Raw genomic sequence first — 17160 nt, 5'->3', positions numbered from 1 at the left:
TCTATATATTTTGGAAGGTGGTGTTTACAGCTATGTAACCCTTCTCTGATGAATTCTGTGGACTTTAATTTATACCATGTCAGTTTGGGAAGTTTTGGAACCCTTGAGGGACTTACATCATGTTCCTTTAAATGTCCTTTGAGTTTTGAGAAGGAAAGGAGGTTTGAAGGGGTAAGATCAGAACTGTAAGGAAGACAGGGTAGAACATTTCAATCAGCCCTTACTACCTTTGAAGCAGTGCATAGTGATGACGGACAAAAAACTCCTGTCCATCCAGAAGTAGGCTAACCTCAAAGTTGACAGTTCAAACCCATCAGTTGCTCCAAGGAAGAAGGATGAGGCTTTTTGCTCCCTAAGGATTTACATACCAGGAAACTCACAGGGGCAGCTCTACTCTGTCCTGTAAGGTTGCTGTGAATTGGAGTGGACTCACTGAAAGTGAGTTTTGAGTTGTAATAGGTCAGAAAAATGAATCCACGGGGTTACTGAGGATGCGAAGACTGCCTCATCTTTCTCGCAGAAGCAGCTCCATGGTTTCCAACTACCTATTTTTATTGCTTAGCAGCCCGCTGAGCTGTAGTTTCCTTTATGTTTGGGCTTCTTTGATCTTGAACCTGTAGTTTATAGATCTCATCAAATTTAGAAGACGTTTTTGTCCATTCTGTCTTCAAAAGTTTTTGTCTACTCTGCAACTCCCCTGGGGCTGCGATTGCCTATCTATTGGTGCTGTTGGACACTGTTGGAGTGGGATCCCCACTCATGGCAAATCCATGTACACAGGCCATCATTTATCCCCATGATCACTTGTAGACTCGACTGCTATGATCCAGTTTTCATTGGCTGATTTTCAAAGCTTTTTTTTATATTGTAGGTCACTGGGGCTCTGTTTTTATTTTCAGCATTATGGTGCCATTTTGGGTTGTTTGTACTGTTGTACCTTTAGATCATTAATATTTTAAAATGTGCAATTTTATCCAGATTATAATTTTGGTCTCCAGAGATCGTATTTGGTACTTGGTCTTTAAATCTCTTTGGTTTTCTTATTATATTAAACATTCCCTATGTTAATTCCATCCTTTTTGTCATTATTGTAGAACTCGGGACCTCGACGCTAATGCGTTCTAGAAGGATGCAGCCAAGCACTGAATCAATTTTTCCTATAATAACTAAAAACGGATTAATCCGTTCACGACCACCAAGTGTTTACCCTAACCTTGCCTTTTTTTAAAGAAAACATTGCACAGAAATTTCAAAGTAAGTTCAGAGTTAAATAATATAATTTAAATAAGAAACACAACATTTAAAAACTTTTTAACAACTACAGTATGGCCCATACCTTGAGATGGATGAGGATCTGGATCTGTGGACACGGATGCGGAGAGGAGGGATGGAGAGAGTCGCTGTTTGGAAGGGGAATCCCCTTCCATAAAAATAAACTGTTAGCTGCTTTTCAGGAATTTTTTCCCTTCTTTGCCTTTTTTTCACTAGGATCTGGCTGGCTTTCTCCAAAAAAAAAGAAAAAAGAAAAAAAAGGAAGAAATCTGCCTAATGTGGTCTGCTATTAGCATGTCCTTAACTGTTTTCTAAAAGGGTTTACTAAATTATCATCAACAATATCAATAACACGGTTAACCAGTTCCGTATCATGCTGATTCTTTTCAAAAAACTTTTCTTAGGACTCGTGTTTTTTTTCCATCTAAAAGCAGTACAAAAAGCCACAAAAACTAAGAAAATTACAGCAAAACGCTTGGAACACAGCCACAGAGCATATTTACGCCAACTATTACAGATTGACGGAAACACCAACTGCTTTTGTTTACAAAAGTCACGTGTGTCGGGTCGGATTCCGATGCTTGGTTGGAGCTCTGGTGCAAAATTTTCTCAACATTTCACGTTGAAATCTGATGATGTCGAGTACTGATGTGGCCGAGTACTGGGATTCTACTGTATTAGCTATGTGTTGTGAATGCATAATACATTTTCCTGTCTTTTGGCATGTCCACTTATTTTTGATTGGCTACCCACATTTTAATGCTTGAGTCCAGTATTTGGTGCATCTTTTAAGAGAGTATTAGTCTGGCACACAGTTAAGTTACTTGAATATTTTGGTACTTTCCTACGCTATTTTCAAAGGTAGGTCTACAATGACTTTTACTTTAGGATGTAGAATCTAGGGTGGGTTTATTCCACTAATAAGGTGCAACACTTGAGTTTACTGGATACTCCATGTATTCAATGACTTTGTTCCACTGGCTGGAAGAAACTCAAATAATTCTTGGTTCCCTGTATGCTGAGAACTTTTTGGGCTTACCACGCTCCAGCAATTGTTCCTTCCTGATCTTGGGGCATTCCACATGAAGCAGACACGGATAGATCTCTTTCTGCAGGCCTATATCCTTGCAGTTCTTTCCTCTCCAGAATCCTGCACCTCAAATTCTAAGCTACTTAGCCTCGAGGATCCTTCAAAGCCCAACCTCAGTCTTCTCAATTAAGATGCCCACCTAACTCTAAGGTCTCTTCTTACCTGCGTTATCTAGAAATCACCTCCACAAGGGCGGCCACGTAGTTTGTTTCTCTCAAATAACCGTTTTGGTCCGTTTCCTGTGTTTAAAGTCCCTACCCCAGCCCTGCTTCGTTTCCTCTTCTTGCCCTGAGGTGGAAGTCCTAAACGCCTCAAAGAAAAGTTTTATTATTTGCTGTTGTGAAACTTTACTTCTTGATACCACTTCCCCCTCGTCTTCTCGGGACGTGCTGGTGGGATCGTTTCCTCAGGAGTCCTTCCGTGTAACTTCCAGGGCGCGAGGAAGCCCGCTGTCCCTGAGCCGCGCGAGTCCCTCCTCAGCTCCCCGCCCTCCTTTCGCGCGGCCGACGACGTCCCGCCTTTCCGCGCGCGCGCGCGCGCTCCCTGCGCCTGCGCGGCGTGATGACGCCACGCGACTCCGGAAGTGGGCGGTGTCCGCCGGAGTTTGTGTGGCCGCCGCCGCGGGAACGCGAGCCCCGTACGTTTTCAGTCGAGCCAAGCCAGGTTCCCGAGCCGGGCCGGCTGAGCGCGCGCGTCCGCCGTCGGCAGCCGTCTTCTCCCCGGCACCCGGCATGGGCGACCCGCCGCGCCGGCAGCCCGGCGGCCAGGCCGTGGCTCTCGCGCCGCTCGAGTCGCGGGATCCCGAGTGTGGGGAGGAGTCGCCGTGCCCGAGTCCCGAGGTGAGCAGTCCGCCCGCACCTTTGCTGCGCGCGCCGCGGGCCGCCGGCGCCGGTCCTCCTTCCGCCTCCACCCCGCGGCCCGACTCCGGAGGCGTTTGCCGAGACTGCAGCCTGGCCTCCAGCCGCGTCCCTCGTGTCGGAATTGTCCCCTGGGGAAGGGTGGTCAGGAGAAGTTGCGTGAACTGTGGTTCCGTAAACCCGAGTGGGAATTAGACAGCAAACCTTCTGCGTCCAGGCCTTTCCTGTCACCCGCTTCTGTAACCCTTATCGCCAGTTCGTGGGCTGTGGTTGTTGGGGGCATGTGCCCTTTCTTAGCGGGCTGGATGCACGGAGGCGGTAGATACAGTGCCGTGGAGGAAACCCGGGGTTTGCGCGTTTGATGGTAACCGTGCTGCGTGTCTGTTCGCTGTAGGCATGGTTTTTATGTTCGCTCCGTAAAGCTGGGTGGAAAGGAACTTCGGAGATGTGAAGTGCATCCAAGGAATGACCCTCCCCTGGAAATCCCCCCCCCCCCCACATTTTACTTTTTGTTTCTGAGAATATGCACAACAAAACCAACAGCAGTTAAATAATTTCTACTTGTGCACCTTACTGATGCTGACCACATTTTCCAAGTTGTGCTCCTCTTCCTTCCATGTTTCTCTCATAAACGTACTGCCCCAAACCAAACAAACTAACTCAGGGCCATTGAGTTGGTTCCAATTCAGAGTGACCCCACAGGACTGGGTGGAACCACCCCTGTGGCTTTCCATGACTGTAACTCTGACTGGAGAGAAAGACTCATCTTCAGGGGTCCTTTGTAATCTTTGTTACTGTGATCGTGAGCCCAGGTAGCTAGTTCTTAAAAAGAACATATTGCTCAAGTCCAACGTTTTATAAATAGGTAAGCTAACCTATTGCTTGGTTTTATGAAAATCTCAGGGAGTATTTTTGCTTTAAGATTTCACGATTATCTCAGGATATTTGAGGGGCTCATCACGCTTGAGGCTCCAGAAAATCTAGAGCCTATGAGAATTTGAAATTGTGCTCTACATTTTCACCTTTGACCCCCTTTTTTACAGAATCTCTGATTAAAATGTTCAGGAATGGTAGCCAGGAACCACCCAGTTCCGCTGTCCTGGCGAAGGAGGCAGTTGTTCATAAAGTCAACTAGCCATGCATTTCTCCTCCTATTCCTAAAGTTGTGTTTTTAAAAATCACATGATAATGCCTTTGCTATGCCTTTTAAGTTTTTTTTTTAATTAAAAACACAAGCCAGCCCACCTTTTTCCACCCTTAGCCCAAGGTGAGGCTTTCTGCGCCTGTGAAGATTTACAGCTTTGGAACCCCACAGCGGCAGCTCCCTCCCTTACGGGGTCGCTCAGAGATGACATCTGCTCAATAGCAGTGAGTTTGGTTGGGCTTTTTTTGACTGTTGCAGACTGTAAATAATCTTAATGCCAAAGTGTGCCTTTTTCTTTGATAAGCAAGTCCTAGAGTTGTTGCCAGAGACTTCCTGGCTCTTGCTCTTCCCCTTTACATTTGTTTCTCCACATAGCAGACCACAGGCTCATTTACAGACTTATTTGGCCTACTACTCCTTTCTTAGGAAAAAAGTACTCAATGGCCCTCTGGCAAGTAAAACCCTTTTGTCCTATCGCCCACAGTCCAGGATAAAGTAGGTATCTGCTTTTGCATCCTTGCCTGGATCCTGCCTGTGACCCCAAACGAGTGGTGTTGCCCATTTTGGGAAATGCGCAGGGAGTTAGAATGGTCTTTTACTTATGGACTTGAGTCTGTTCGGGTTACTCCCCTCATTATCACCTCAGCTTGCCTCTTGGTAGGATCTGGCTCTGACTCCCTTGCTAAATTCATCTTAGTTTTGCCTTTTGCTTCTATTGCATCTGAGATCCTTGTGGGTTTTTTTAATGGTGGAAGTTATTTTTGAGAATTTTTATATATTCCCTTTGCCCTGCATGCTCATCCTCTGGGTCTTTGCTTAGTTATCTGATTCACTTTCCTATTATTGTAGACTATCCTATCTTTTGTCAAAAGAAACCAACAAAAAATCAAACCCAAAACAATATTCATAACATCCCGTCTCCCTCTTTAGTCTGAGATACTGTCTGTAGCATCATCATGTAGGTAATTTTTATAATAACTTTTGAGCTTACTTTTTATTTTAACTTTTTGTTGACATAACTCATGTGCCATACAATTCAGTCATTTGAATATATTAAGAAGTGTGCAATCATCACTACAATTTTAAAACGTTTTCTTCATTTTTGTATTCATTTTGTATTATTGACTCCCCATTTCTTCCCAGTCTCCCCTGCCATAACCCTAAGAAACAATGTAGTTACTGTCTCTGTAGATTGCCTTATCATGGATTTCATACAAAGAATCATACAATTTACCAAACAATAACAAAATAGAACACAGAAAAGCCTCAATCCAAAAGAAAGCAGACAATTATAAAAACTACAGCAAATTTTAAAATGGGTCAAGAGGGAAAACAGTCTTAAACAGATCATGTTTATTGAAAAAAAATGAAGATCAACATTCTCAAGGATAGGGATATTGTAGAACGTCACCATACTCCCTGGTGATCTGCTGTAAAAAATATCTAGCAGTGTTGTGCACCCGCAGGGTCATGTGAGTTAGCTCTACTCCTCAGCCATTAACAGCGACACTACTGTGAAGGCGAATAGACAGTACTGTGGTGTCTGTTTGTACGGTGCTCAGTACACAGCCACTGCTGTGACATACGGCAGGTAGAGAGACTCTGGGGAGGATGCCAGTGCCAATTTGTGTTTTTAGTTAAGCTAATATGTTTTGTGGAATTTATGATATTTCATCTGGTCCGTAGTACATTGGCTTGAACACTCTTTGGAAATCATTAGTGTAACCTGGCATTTGGGAGGGTCACTGGGGACTGAGCCATCAAAATCCATTGTGTGTCCAGGACTGCATGCAGCCTTCTCCTGTGTGTCCCTAATCTATAATTACTCATAACCCATGTTCACATAGGGCCAGTGTGGTACAGTATGACTCACTTTGTTGTGATTAGGTGCCTTCGTGCCAGTTCTGGCTGCTAGTGAGTCTGTGTGACTGTGTAACCGAATAGATGGAACCCTGCCTAGTCCTGCAAATATTGTCATACTTGTGTTATGTCGGTAGCCGCTGGGTCAGTCCATCTCACTGAGCTTCTTTTTTCCCTGAGCTTATATTTTACCAAGCATAATATCCTTCTCCAGGGACTGGCCCTTGTTGATTACATGCCCAAAGTGTGTGAGACGAACCCATCACAAATGCATTGTGAGGGAAAGATGTGACCATTTGCTTCTGTAAGGATTTGTAGCCTTGGGAATCCTATGGAGCAAGTCTACTCTGCCCTGCTTGGTCACTGTGAGTCAGAATTGACTGAACAGCAGTGGGTTGGGTAGAGTATATAGAACTTAATCATGGTTTTCTTAATCTATAAGTGTTGACTTAAGGAAAGAGGAAAACTGTGTGTACTAGAATTTGTTGTTGCTGTGTGCTGCCACCTTGATTCAGACTCACAATGACCCCGTGTGATAAGAGGAGGCCGCTCCATTGGGTTTACTAGACTGCAAAATCTAGGGCAGCGGTTCCCTACCTTCCTCATGCCGTGACCCTTTCATACATTTCCTCATGTCGTGGTGACCCCCAACCAGAAAATTATTTTCATTGCTACCTCATCACTGTAATTTTGCTACTGTTGTGAATTAGGCAACCCCTGTGAAAGGGTCATTTGGCCCCCCAAAAGGGTCACAACCCACAGGTTGAGAACCGCTGCTCTATGGGGACAGATAACTTGTTTTTTCTTCCCCAAAGCCACTGAATCAGTTTGCAGCAGCATCAACATTTAGATTACTGCCAGAGCGCTCCATGGTGGATGTTTTCGTTTGGTGCCATTGAGTCGTTTGGACTCATCCTACAGGAGAACAAAACACATCGCTTCTCTGCCTCTTGGCGAAGATCACGTACTCGAACAAAACACTGTCTCCTTGGTGCCATCCTCATGGTTGTTCTGTTTGAACCCTTTGTGGTGGCCACCACCAGCCATGTCATTGAGGGTCTGTGGTTCTGAAGAACTGGTGTATGTATACCCAGCACTTTGACTTCTGAAATTGTCTTCATTTCCTTCTCTGTCTTGGGCCCTTCAGTTTTGAACTAGATTGACATGCTGCCCTCTTTAGGATGTTTTGTCATGGTAATAAGTAAAGCTAATTTATTAATAGCCTCCATAGACATGGTATTAGAAGCCTGACATACAGAATCTCATTTAATCCTTACAATATTATTGCCCAAATACTGTTTACCATTTTTCTTGGTATATGCTAGAGACTTGACTATTCACAACAACCCTGTGAGGCCCAGCAAAACATCCCCATCCTGTTCAAGGCTGGAGTCTGTGCAGAAACAGATTGCCTGACACTTCTCTCCACCTTGGAGCATCTGGTAAACTCGTCACCTACCTGTCAGTTAGCCACCAAGCACTTAACTGCTGCACGACCAGTGCTTATTACCTCATGCCTATACTTTGTTTTATCGATAGGGAGACTGAAGATCGAGGCTCGCGAGGAGTGTTGCTAGCCGTGTAGCTGGTTGGTGGTCAGCTGGAGCCCAGGGCTGGGGGCTCTGACAGTGCTCCTGGGTGGAATCAGACAGGGCAGGCTGTCTGTATCTTGAGTTTATATCTTCTTCCTCCTGCACTCCCTCCATTGGCTGCAGGGACTGCTTTTCATTTAACATGAAGCAAGACAAGACCCCCATAGTGCAAAATCTTTAAGATGTTTATACTAATTGCAAACCATATTCTGCCTCTTTTGTTTGTAGAGAAAGCCGCGATGCAGACTTGATGGCCAAGGAACAAAAGGAACAGAATGCTCTGGTTCCAATGCGAGTGCTTTCAGTGACCCGATTTACAAAGAAATTGCCTTTACCAATGGCTGTATTAATCGAATGAGCAAGGAAGAACTCAGAGCTAAACTCTCAGAGTTCAAGCTTGAAACCAGGTAATTCAGAAATAATTTTTACAGAATATAAAAGTACTATGAATTTATCCTAGAAAATCTTGAAAACACGAGAGAAAAATTCCCCGTAAATGACGTTAATGAAGCCATTGATGCTGTAATAGTCCTCTCTGCACAGCATTCTCTGTGTGCACCTCTGGTGAGATGACAAGAGCACGATTACCGAGTCAAAGTCTGAATGTTTAAAGATCCATCAGCAATTTGTATAGGGCTCTCTGTGTCTACTCACCCTAAGTCTGTCTGTCTGTCTCTCTCTCTCTCTCTATTGTTGAGTTGCTCAGTTGCTTGATGGTAGTTACATCCTATTTTTCAATTTCTTTTCATTTTAATGAGATTGAACACGTTCTTTTGGCCCCTTTTATGGATTCCATTAAAAAAACAACAACACCAAACTCACTGCCACAGAATCGATTCTGACAATGGTGATCCTGCAAGGCAGGTAGAACTGCCCCAGTGAGTTTCCGAGACTAACTGAACGGGAGTAGAAAGTCCTGTCTTTCTTTTGAGGGACACCTGGTATTTTCAAACGGCTCACCTTGGGGATTGCGACCCAACACGAAGCACCTACAGCACTCTAATAGCAGGGCTCCTGTTATTATAAAGTCGGCTTGTTTTAAACCAGATCATGCAAAAAGTCATTCACTAACCCTTTGCTGTCGAGCGATTTCCGAGACCCTGCAGGACAGGGTAAAGTTAGGCTGTAAACTCCAAGGCTGAAAAGCTTTGTGGAAGAAAACAGCCTTGTCTTTCCTCTGCAGAGCAGCTGCTGCGTTTGAAGCATTGTCCTTTCAGTTAGCAGTCAGTCCAGCATGTCGCCCACGACTGTGCCAGGTCCTCTAGTCTAATGTCTGCATATTGATAGTGCACACCGTGTCTTTGGCGGTGTTGCTGTATAGCCAGCGTGTATATCTTTCGAAACAAATCACATGGAATTAAAAGCTACTGGAATTTTCTACAAGCTTTTTGAAGCTCCCTCCTGTAAGGTAATATGGCCACGTAAGTGTCGATGCTAACAAGGCTTTGGCTTAAAAAGTAATAATGGGGGAGGAGAAAATGCTCATCCTAAAGTGAAATGGTTCTTCCTTGTGAAAAAAAATCTGGATACTAATTTTCTCACCATCTTAAGTTTACATTTGAGACAATCGTCCCATTTGGATCAGTATAACTTAATTAGCTTTTTACTGACTGTACTTGGAATCTTGCTTTCTGTGCATTTATTTTACCTGATGTGTGCTACAGTGGGAGGTGACAGCCAGTGTTCACCTAGCAGGTAAGAGTTTAAATTATTAAATATAAAATTCACCCTCCATTTTTTTCCTTGTTTTTCCTTAGAGGAGTAAAAGATGTACTAAAGAAGAGGCTAAAAAATTATTGTAAGAAACAGAAGCTGATGTTGAAAGAAGACAGTTGTGCCAGCAGTTACTATGATTATATTTGTATTATTGACTTCGAAGCAACATGTGAAGAGGGTAACCCGCCGGAGTTCATACATGAAATCATTGAGTTTCCTGTTGTCTTACTAAATACTCATACCTTAGAAATAGTAAGTGAATTTTAGAGTTTGACTTTATCTTTTGCAGCAACTTGCACTTGTTGCAAAGGAGGGTGGTTTGAACCCACTGGTCACGTTGCAGGAGAAAGATGTGGCACTCCATTTCTGCGAGTGCTGCGAGCTCTGAAACGTTATGGGGCGGGTCAATGTGCCCTCTTGGGTTGCTCGGAGTCTGAACAGTAATGAGTTTGTGTATTTTTTGGTGGTGTGTCCACTTGGTAATAGAAAAGCTGTAATGTGATAGCTTTTAGAGTCTTTGTTTCTTTCCAGAAGCTAAAATTTTAGTGTTAGTTAGCTTAGAACACATACCTGGCCAGACTTCATCATTTCCTACCTACGGAGTTAAGTACTAATGCTTGTGCTTCTGTCCTGATTCCAATGAGCTTTGTGGAAGTGCCCTGGTGTCAGATTGTTTAAACTTTTAATTATTACCATTCGTTTCCAGGTTGGTTTTAATGTACTGTTAGAATTGAGAACCACTGCTGTAATGTGAGCTTTGATCCATAAGAAAGATAATTTACAGAAGACACCATTCAACCTAGCACTGGTCATGTTTCTAGAATTTACTCCAGAAAGCATATGATGGGGCATTTATGTGGAAAATGACTTACATAACCTTAACTTCTGCGACATAAAATGTGCACTATAGATACTTGGTGTCAGTGCTTTATTAGTTCAGGGAGTCATCGCAGGGAATCAATCCCTGGACCAGAAGAATATTACATTCCTTGTAAAGTCTGATCCAGGGTCCGGTAGCATCTCATCAGCTGTCATATCTGTGATACCCTGAGATGCCGCCAACACACTGGGGATATGGATGAAAAAGCTTCCTGCACTAAAGTGCAGGCGTTTCTTAGGGCTCTTCAGAGCCTCTCTTAGTTATATGCTTACTCGTTTTATAAGATTTCTCAGTCTAAATTAGATTAAGTCAATAAATTAATGACATGAATTTATTAATGAGAATATGACAGTTATGAAGCCAAATCTTCCATAACTTTTCAGTTCCACTTCCCCTCTCTTATTCAGAAGACTTTGTTGTACCAATCCACCCTCAGTTAGATGGATAGTAGTGGTTTATTGTTCACTGCTTGCTTGTTCTCATCACATGCAGATATGCTGTTTTTTCACACCTTTGAAAACCTTCCCTTGATTCTACATCCCCCTCAGTTCCTCTTTGCAACACACTTCTTGGACAGAGGTGATTGGTTTTCTCCCGTTCTCTCCCCTTTCCTTTCCGTGACACTGGTTATGCCCATTCCTGCCGAGCGGTTATCACCCCTATCCATTTCCAAGTCTCCCATCACCCCCTCTTCCCTCTTAAACCCACACCACCTGCGCTTCACTTCATTGAGCTTACGTGTTCCTCGCATGGCTCCACTGGAACCATTCCTCAGGGTCGTGTTGGTGCCAACTCGGGGACTCCATAGGACAGGGCAGACCTGTCCCTGTGGGTTTCAGAGACTGTCTCTTTAAGGAAGCCCCATCATTCTTCATGAAGTGGCTGGTGGTTTAGAACTGCTGACTTTGGGATTAGCAGCCCACCTTAAAAGCTGTAGCAAAATTGACGAGTTGCTTCTTAAAATACTTTGTAGTGCTTGCCAATATGCTTCATTCTTTTGACCTGGATCAATTTCCTTTGCTGACCCCTTCTCTCCTCGCTAACGTTCTAATACTGGATGAGCAGCTCACCCTCGGCCCTGTCTTTACAGCATCCTCTCCCTGATGATCTCATCTGGTTCCTCACCTTTAACAAATTCTTGTATTGATGACCTCCAAAAGTATATCTATCCTGGACATCTGTCCTGAGAGGCTGGAGACAGAAGATGGGGCTGTGCACCTGCTAGAGGGAGGCCGAGGTGGCACAGAGGCCCCTCCCGTCAGCCGCAGGTCTTTTGGCACCAAGATGAGAGGTTGGAGACGGAGGCATAGAATAGAGATAGAATTTAGTCAGGAATGTGAAGTTGGGAAAGCTTTTATTGAGACAGGGAAAGAACCCTGGGAGGGAAGGGAGAGCAGAGAAGGACAGGGCATCTTGAGCCCCCAGGCAGGTTCCGAGACCCAACAAGTTAGGTCAGGGAAATCGTGCCTGGCAGTGGGACACATATAGGGCTTGAGCCAAGGACCTATGCACTGATAGGGGAAGGAGGCCTTCTGGTGCAGCAGTTGCAGGGTCTGAGTCAGGATGTGGTCTGTGAGCAAATCATCCCGGAACACTGAGGGAAGGGGCTGTACAGACCCGGCTGGAGAGATAAGCTCGTTGGAATGCTGGAGGCAGGGACTGCGCAGTCCAGCTTTGGCCTTGAGAGGTGGGGGGAAGGGGCCAAACAGTGCAGCAGGCTACCTTTTGGGAGAGCTAGGGGAAGTGGTTGCATGGTCTGAACCTGGCCCAAACATGTCCTAAATCCAGACTGCTTTCAGAACATCTCTACTTGAAAATTTCCACAAACATTTAGAACACAACGTGTCCAAAACATAACTTGCCTCTTTTCTGTTCGGTCTTCACCTTTCCTTGGCTCAACGTTGACAGTTTGATCTTTCTACACACTCATCCGTGACGTCACTGTTCTCTCACATCCTACACCCAGATCCTCAGTGACCTCTGTTTGGCTGTGCTTCCAGGATCCACCTAGCCCCTACCCTCCCTGCCCTCCCTCGCTCCACACAGTACCCTGACTCGTGAGAGCCTGAGCCTTCTTCTGCAGTCACTACACTCAGATTCCATCTAACTTTGTTTCTGCCCGTGGCCCCCTAAAGCTACTTCTCAGCATAGTAGGCAGGGCATTCCTTTAAAGATAGAAAGCAGATCAGGACACTTCTCTCTTCTAAACCCTGAAAAATACCTCCATTTGATGTGGGGTAAAAGCCATTTTCCTATATAATCGGCCTCTTTAAACACCCCTGGCTGCTTGCTTTCTTATTTTTCTTTTTCTTGGGATTTCTTCCCTAATGCTCACTAGCCATGGCGGCTTGGCTTTCCTGTTTCTCAAAAACTGAGCCATGCCCCCCCACCCCCATCCCCAGACTTTTGCTCTAGGTCCTGTTCTCCAGAAAGCCTGCTAGTGAATTCACTTCCTTTCTTTCAGCCGACCTTAAATCTCACCTGAATGAAGCCTGCCTGTTTACCCTAGTTAATAGTGTAGCTGGAACACCCCGCCCCCCACTCAGTGTCTGAGCCTCCTTGCCTGCTCTATTTCTCCCGTTCTCTTTTTAATAGCACTATTATTTCAACTTAATATGTAACTATTTGGTCATTGAATGAATAGTTCTCTAAAGTATCATACTTTTGAGAGTATTAAATTGTGGATAATTTTTATTAACATGTTATGTTTACTGTCAGCTGCTTATAATGGTAAAGAATGTCTTTTACAAAATATTTTCATTTAAAATTATAAAACAAAATAGTGATACTTAAAAGGATATAAATTTCATACAGTTTAAGAAAATGAATTTTCTTTTTCTTCCCTGAGTTGTATCTAGTAAATATCTAATTTTTAAAGTTCAAATGATGTTCTTTGCTTGTCTTTAGTTTTGCTCCTTTGTAATTCTAGTCTCCATTTACAATTGACCTGTTTATTAGATTAGTAGAGTACAAAATTTTTTTGAGGGGGGCATACAAACATTTACTTTATCTTCTGCTACAAAGAGTATTCTTTGATTCTTTATCTCAGATTGACAGCTACTCTTTCTCTTTATGCCTCGGCATTGCCCTTAACTTTTAAAATGAAATTTAGGGTGCTCTGGGATAGTCTGGCTGTATTGGACTACATGAAAACACTTGGTCCTGTTTTGAGCCTGATGATAATAACAATACTGGCCTTAATGTCATTTTCAAAATTGTTTCTGAGGTTAGTATAAGAAAGAAAGAATGAAGACTTTTTTAAGAGTTTTAAAATGACCATTAAAACACACCTGTAAATCATTACACATCATTTGCTCAAATTTTGACTATTCAAAATTTAACTCAGCAAAATCTTCATATAAAAATAGAAGTACTTTCCAGGAGTAAATCAGAGAGCAGTAATCTGGATCTAATTTACCTCTCTACCTAAGATTGGTATTTCTTCATAATAATTGGTTTTCTTTTTTTTGTTACATTATACAAATATATTTTATTGATGGGTCATATTACACATCTCATTTGGATAATTGGTTTTCTTTTTTAAATTTTTTTTTGTCTCATGAGAGGTTACATTAAAAGGTTTCATCGTTTTAGAGATCTTATGAACAAAATTACCAGCATTTTTCTCCTTAGGAAAATACCAATCAAAATTTTTGTTTGTAGACTTCCTTCAGACATTTGCTTTATCTTTAAAAGTGTTAAACTATGTATAACATGTATGTTTTAATTTCATTATTAAAAAGAATGTGTTCCAGGCAGAGAAATATCTTTAAATTGTTAAAATTCTGAGAAAAAGTCTGTGCCTAAGCATCTACAAGATGTGTTCAAACAGTTTCCAGGAAAATTGAACTGAAAGTTAATGGAGTTTTTCCACGAACTTTTTGAAATCCCCTTGTATTAATAGCTTTATGTAACTGAATTTGCCGTGTGTCAGCCATGTAAAATGCTTTAATTTGCTACTTCTTTCCCTTGTAGGAAGATACATTTCAGCAGTATGTGAAACCAGAGATTAACACACAACTTTCGGATTTCTGCATCAATCTCACTGGAATCACTCAGGTTGTCATTCTCTGCTCTTTTTTCTCTGGCATGGGATAGTCTTGGGGGTGAGCAGTTATACAACGAAGCAATGGGGTGGTGCTCGAAAGAATGACGGGACATGCAGATGTGAAGTGGTAGAACTGGGCATGGTTCAGGATGGCTCCAGTGTGGGGGAGAGTAAGACAGTGGTGACAATAGAGCTGTAGAAGAGACGAGGCAGCTCTCAGAGGCTCTGAGGTGTCTTCTTTGCTGGGAGCCTTGGGGAGTCTCTGGAGGCTTTTAAGTAGGAGGGCAGTGCGGTGTGCATTTTAGGAAGAGCAGTCCCTGCGGTGTCATGTATCATAGTGTGGAGAAGTATGAGATTCAAGACTGGGAGACAGTGTGAGGGTGTGAAAGCTTATGATTTGGAAGAGAATTTCCGTGTCTTCACTCTGGAAAGTCAGCATGCCACTAGGTGGAGGCCTTGAGAAGAAGAACCACATGGGATGATCTTAGACCTTGGTGCTGGGCTTTTGTACTGTGATTGAAAGCAAGCCTAATGTTTGGCTAGAAATAACTCTTAGTTATCTTACAAACGAAACTTCCAGTGGATCCAGATCAAGGAACATTATGAAGATAAACAATACTGTTTCTTACTGTTCACCTTTATCTAACATTTGAGTCTTTTGTAAGATTACGTGTAACTTCCTTGCTTTTTATGCTTTATTTTTATATCCTCAGGATCAGGTAGACAGAGCAGATACCTTCCCTCAGGTACTGAAAAAAGTAATTGACTGGATGAGATTAAAGGAATTGGGAACAAAGTATAAATATTCTATACTAACAGATGGGTAAGTAGCCAGAAAACGTAAGCTTTTTCATCTGTCTTTTAAGATGCCTATCATTTAACTTTTAGAGTAGCCACAAGGAATATGATTTGCTTGCTCCATCGCACTCACTGCTGAAGAGTCCATTCTGACCCATAGCGACCGTAGGGACAGCGGCGCACTCCCTGAGCGTGTTTCTAAGGCTGTGAGTCTGTCAGGAAGCAGATGACCACGTATTTCTCCCCCAGAGCAAATGGAAGGTATGAACTGACAGCCGTTTTTTGGAGAGAAGTCAGGTGTCATAACCACCGCATCATCAGACCAATAGGAGACCAACATGTTCCTTTCACATTACTCCTTAAATTCTAAATCCCCAGGATAAAAGGAGAAACAGAGCTCTACATGACTAGAGGATCCTAGAGTCATATATAAAAATAAAATGGCTTTCCTAACACTCATATCAGGATACTTTATTGATTTTTAAAAATGTGCAAACTCTTTTTCTTGGCTTTCAAAGTTGAACCCCACCTACCTGTTAATGTAATCCAACTGCCAGTATTAATGTGAGTCTCAGGTTTACAAACGTCCAATCTAGGTAAGTTAGGCTTGTTGACCACTGGAACTGGCTCTTAATATGTAAGCTTGCCCTCACTTTGTAGCAATTGGACCAGCCCCTGCTCCAACACATTCTGTCACAATCACCTTCCCACTTGCTGCAGATGCTGCTTTTAAATCACTGAAAAGACTCCTAGGCTTGTCTTGAACTAAACCAAAACCAAACCCACTGCCACACATGAACTCTGACTCAGTGACGCTACAGGACAAAGTGGAGCCACTCTTCAGGGTTCTGTGGTCATCAGTCTGTGTGGAAGCAGTCTGCCTCATCTCTCTCTGGGCTTGAAGTGTTAACTTCTCGGTTAGCGTCCTGGTGCTTTTCTCCTAGGGCACCGTTTGCACTGGAAACCAGAGCTCATTGCTACTGAGTAGATTCTGACTCACAGTGACTCCGTATAGGGTTTCCCGGGCTGTACATCTTTGTCACAGGACAGCTTCGTTCTCCTGAGAAGCCGCTAGTGAGTTGACACTGCTAGTCTGTAAACTCAGCGTGTATTCTGTGTCACCAGGGCTCGCTCTTTTCATGCGTTACAGTAAGGCTTAGTAAGAACCCCGTGGCCACCCTGCTGCCAGGAAGAAATGCTCAAGACACTTAAAATAAATGGACTCTGATGGAGGAAACAACAGTTCTCCTAGAAAGGGGTGAAACCAATCAAAACGAAGGAAGAATCATGGGTACCTGTTTCTACTTAGTTACAAATTTAACTAAAGCCATAATTTAACACAGATCTTTTTGGATCCTTGGACTCCTTGCTTGTTTTATTCCAGCCAGGCTGGGCCACAATTTTACCATGATTTATCTTTTTTTTCCTATGTGCTTTTTCTTTTCTCTACTGAAAGGTTTTTATTCTAACTATATCTTTATTTTATTCAATGTCTGTCTTATGTGTTACCCTAGACATTATAAATCATATTCACTCTTTCCCCCCTGAGATCTTACAGTCACTATGAATAGGATCATTTGTATTGGCAGCTAAATGAAAAATGAAAGAAAGGAAGGAAAGATAGATAGAGAGAGAGATAGATAGATTAAAGCCAGGATTATAGACATTATTTTAAGACAGTCAAGACATATTTTAAGAAAGTCAAAGAAAGTCCTAGAAAACTTTTGTGTTAAATAATGGACAAATTCTAAGCATGAATTATCACCTACGTAGAGGATTTAGAGGTTGTTGATACAATAAGAATAAAATAATTACATCAGAATTACATTTTAAAACTTTTATAGTATTTTATTATAGAAGTAAGTTTAGAAAATATTGATGGAACCTGTAGAAACTTGCTGTT

At 42.8% G+C, this 17160-nt stretch overlaps 1 protein-coding gene and 1 long non-coding RNA gene across 3 annotated transcripts in view; one reads left to right on the top strand and one right to left on the bottom strand.

The window, feature by feature from the left end:
• LOC142455137 (uncharacterized) overlaps window positions 1-1613 on the bottom strand; it is a 60982-nt gene extending 59369 nt beyond the window's left edge. The window contains exon 1 of one of the 2 annotated variants that reach the window (XR_012785744.1): window positions 1337-1613. This is a non-coding gene — a long non-coding RNA (uncharacterized LOC142455137). The remainder of the gene's footprint in view (window positions 1-1336) is intronic. The other variant, XR_012785745.1, reaches the window with a different exon arrangement.
• A 1330-nt stretch (window positions 1614-2943) lies between these two features.
• Window positions 2944-17160, top strand: part of ERI1 (exoribonuclease 1) — a 31979-nt gene continuing 17762 nt past the window's right edge. Inside the window, exons 1-5 of the mRNA XM_075556741.1 lie at window positions 2944-3201; window positions 8044-8222; window positions 9573-9783; window positions 14387-14470; window positions 15173-15282. Coding sequence (XP_075412856.1) covers window positions 3094-3201; window positions 8044-8222; window positions 9573-9783; window positions 14387-14470; window positions 15173-15282 — 692 coding nt within the window. The 5' untranslated portion in view covers window positions 2944-3093. The remainder of the gene's footprint in view (window positions 3202-8043; window positions 8223-9572; window positions 9784-14386; window positions 14471-15172; window positions 15283-17160) is intronic.

The sequence above is a fragment of the Tenrec ecaudatus genome, chromosome 8 (assembly GCF_050624435.1).
Source record: "Tenrec ecaudatus isolate mTenEca1 chromosome 8, mTenEca1.hap1, whole genome shotgun sequence".
Classification (NCBI taxonomy): Eukaryota; Metazoa; Chordata; class Mammalia; order Afrosoricida; family Tenrecidae; genus Tenrec; species Tenrec ecaudatus.
Note: the sequence above shows the minus strand (reverse complement) of the source record. Positions and strands in the feature narration are given on the sequence as shown.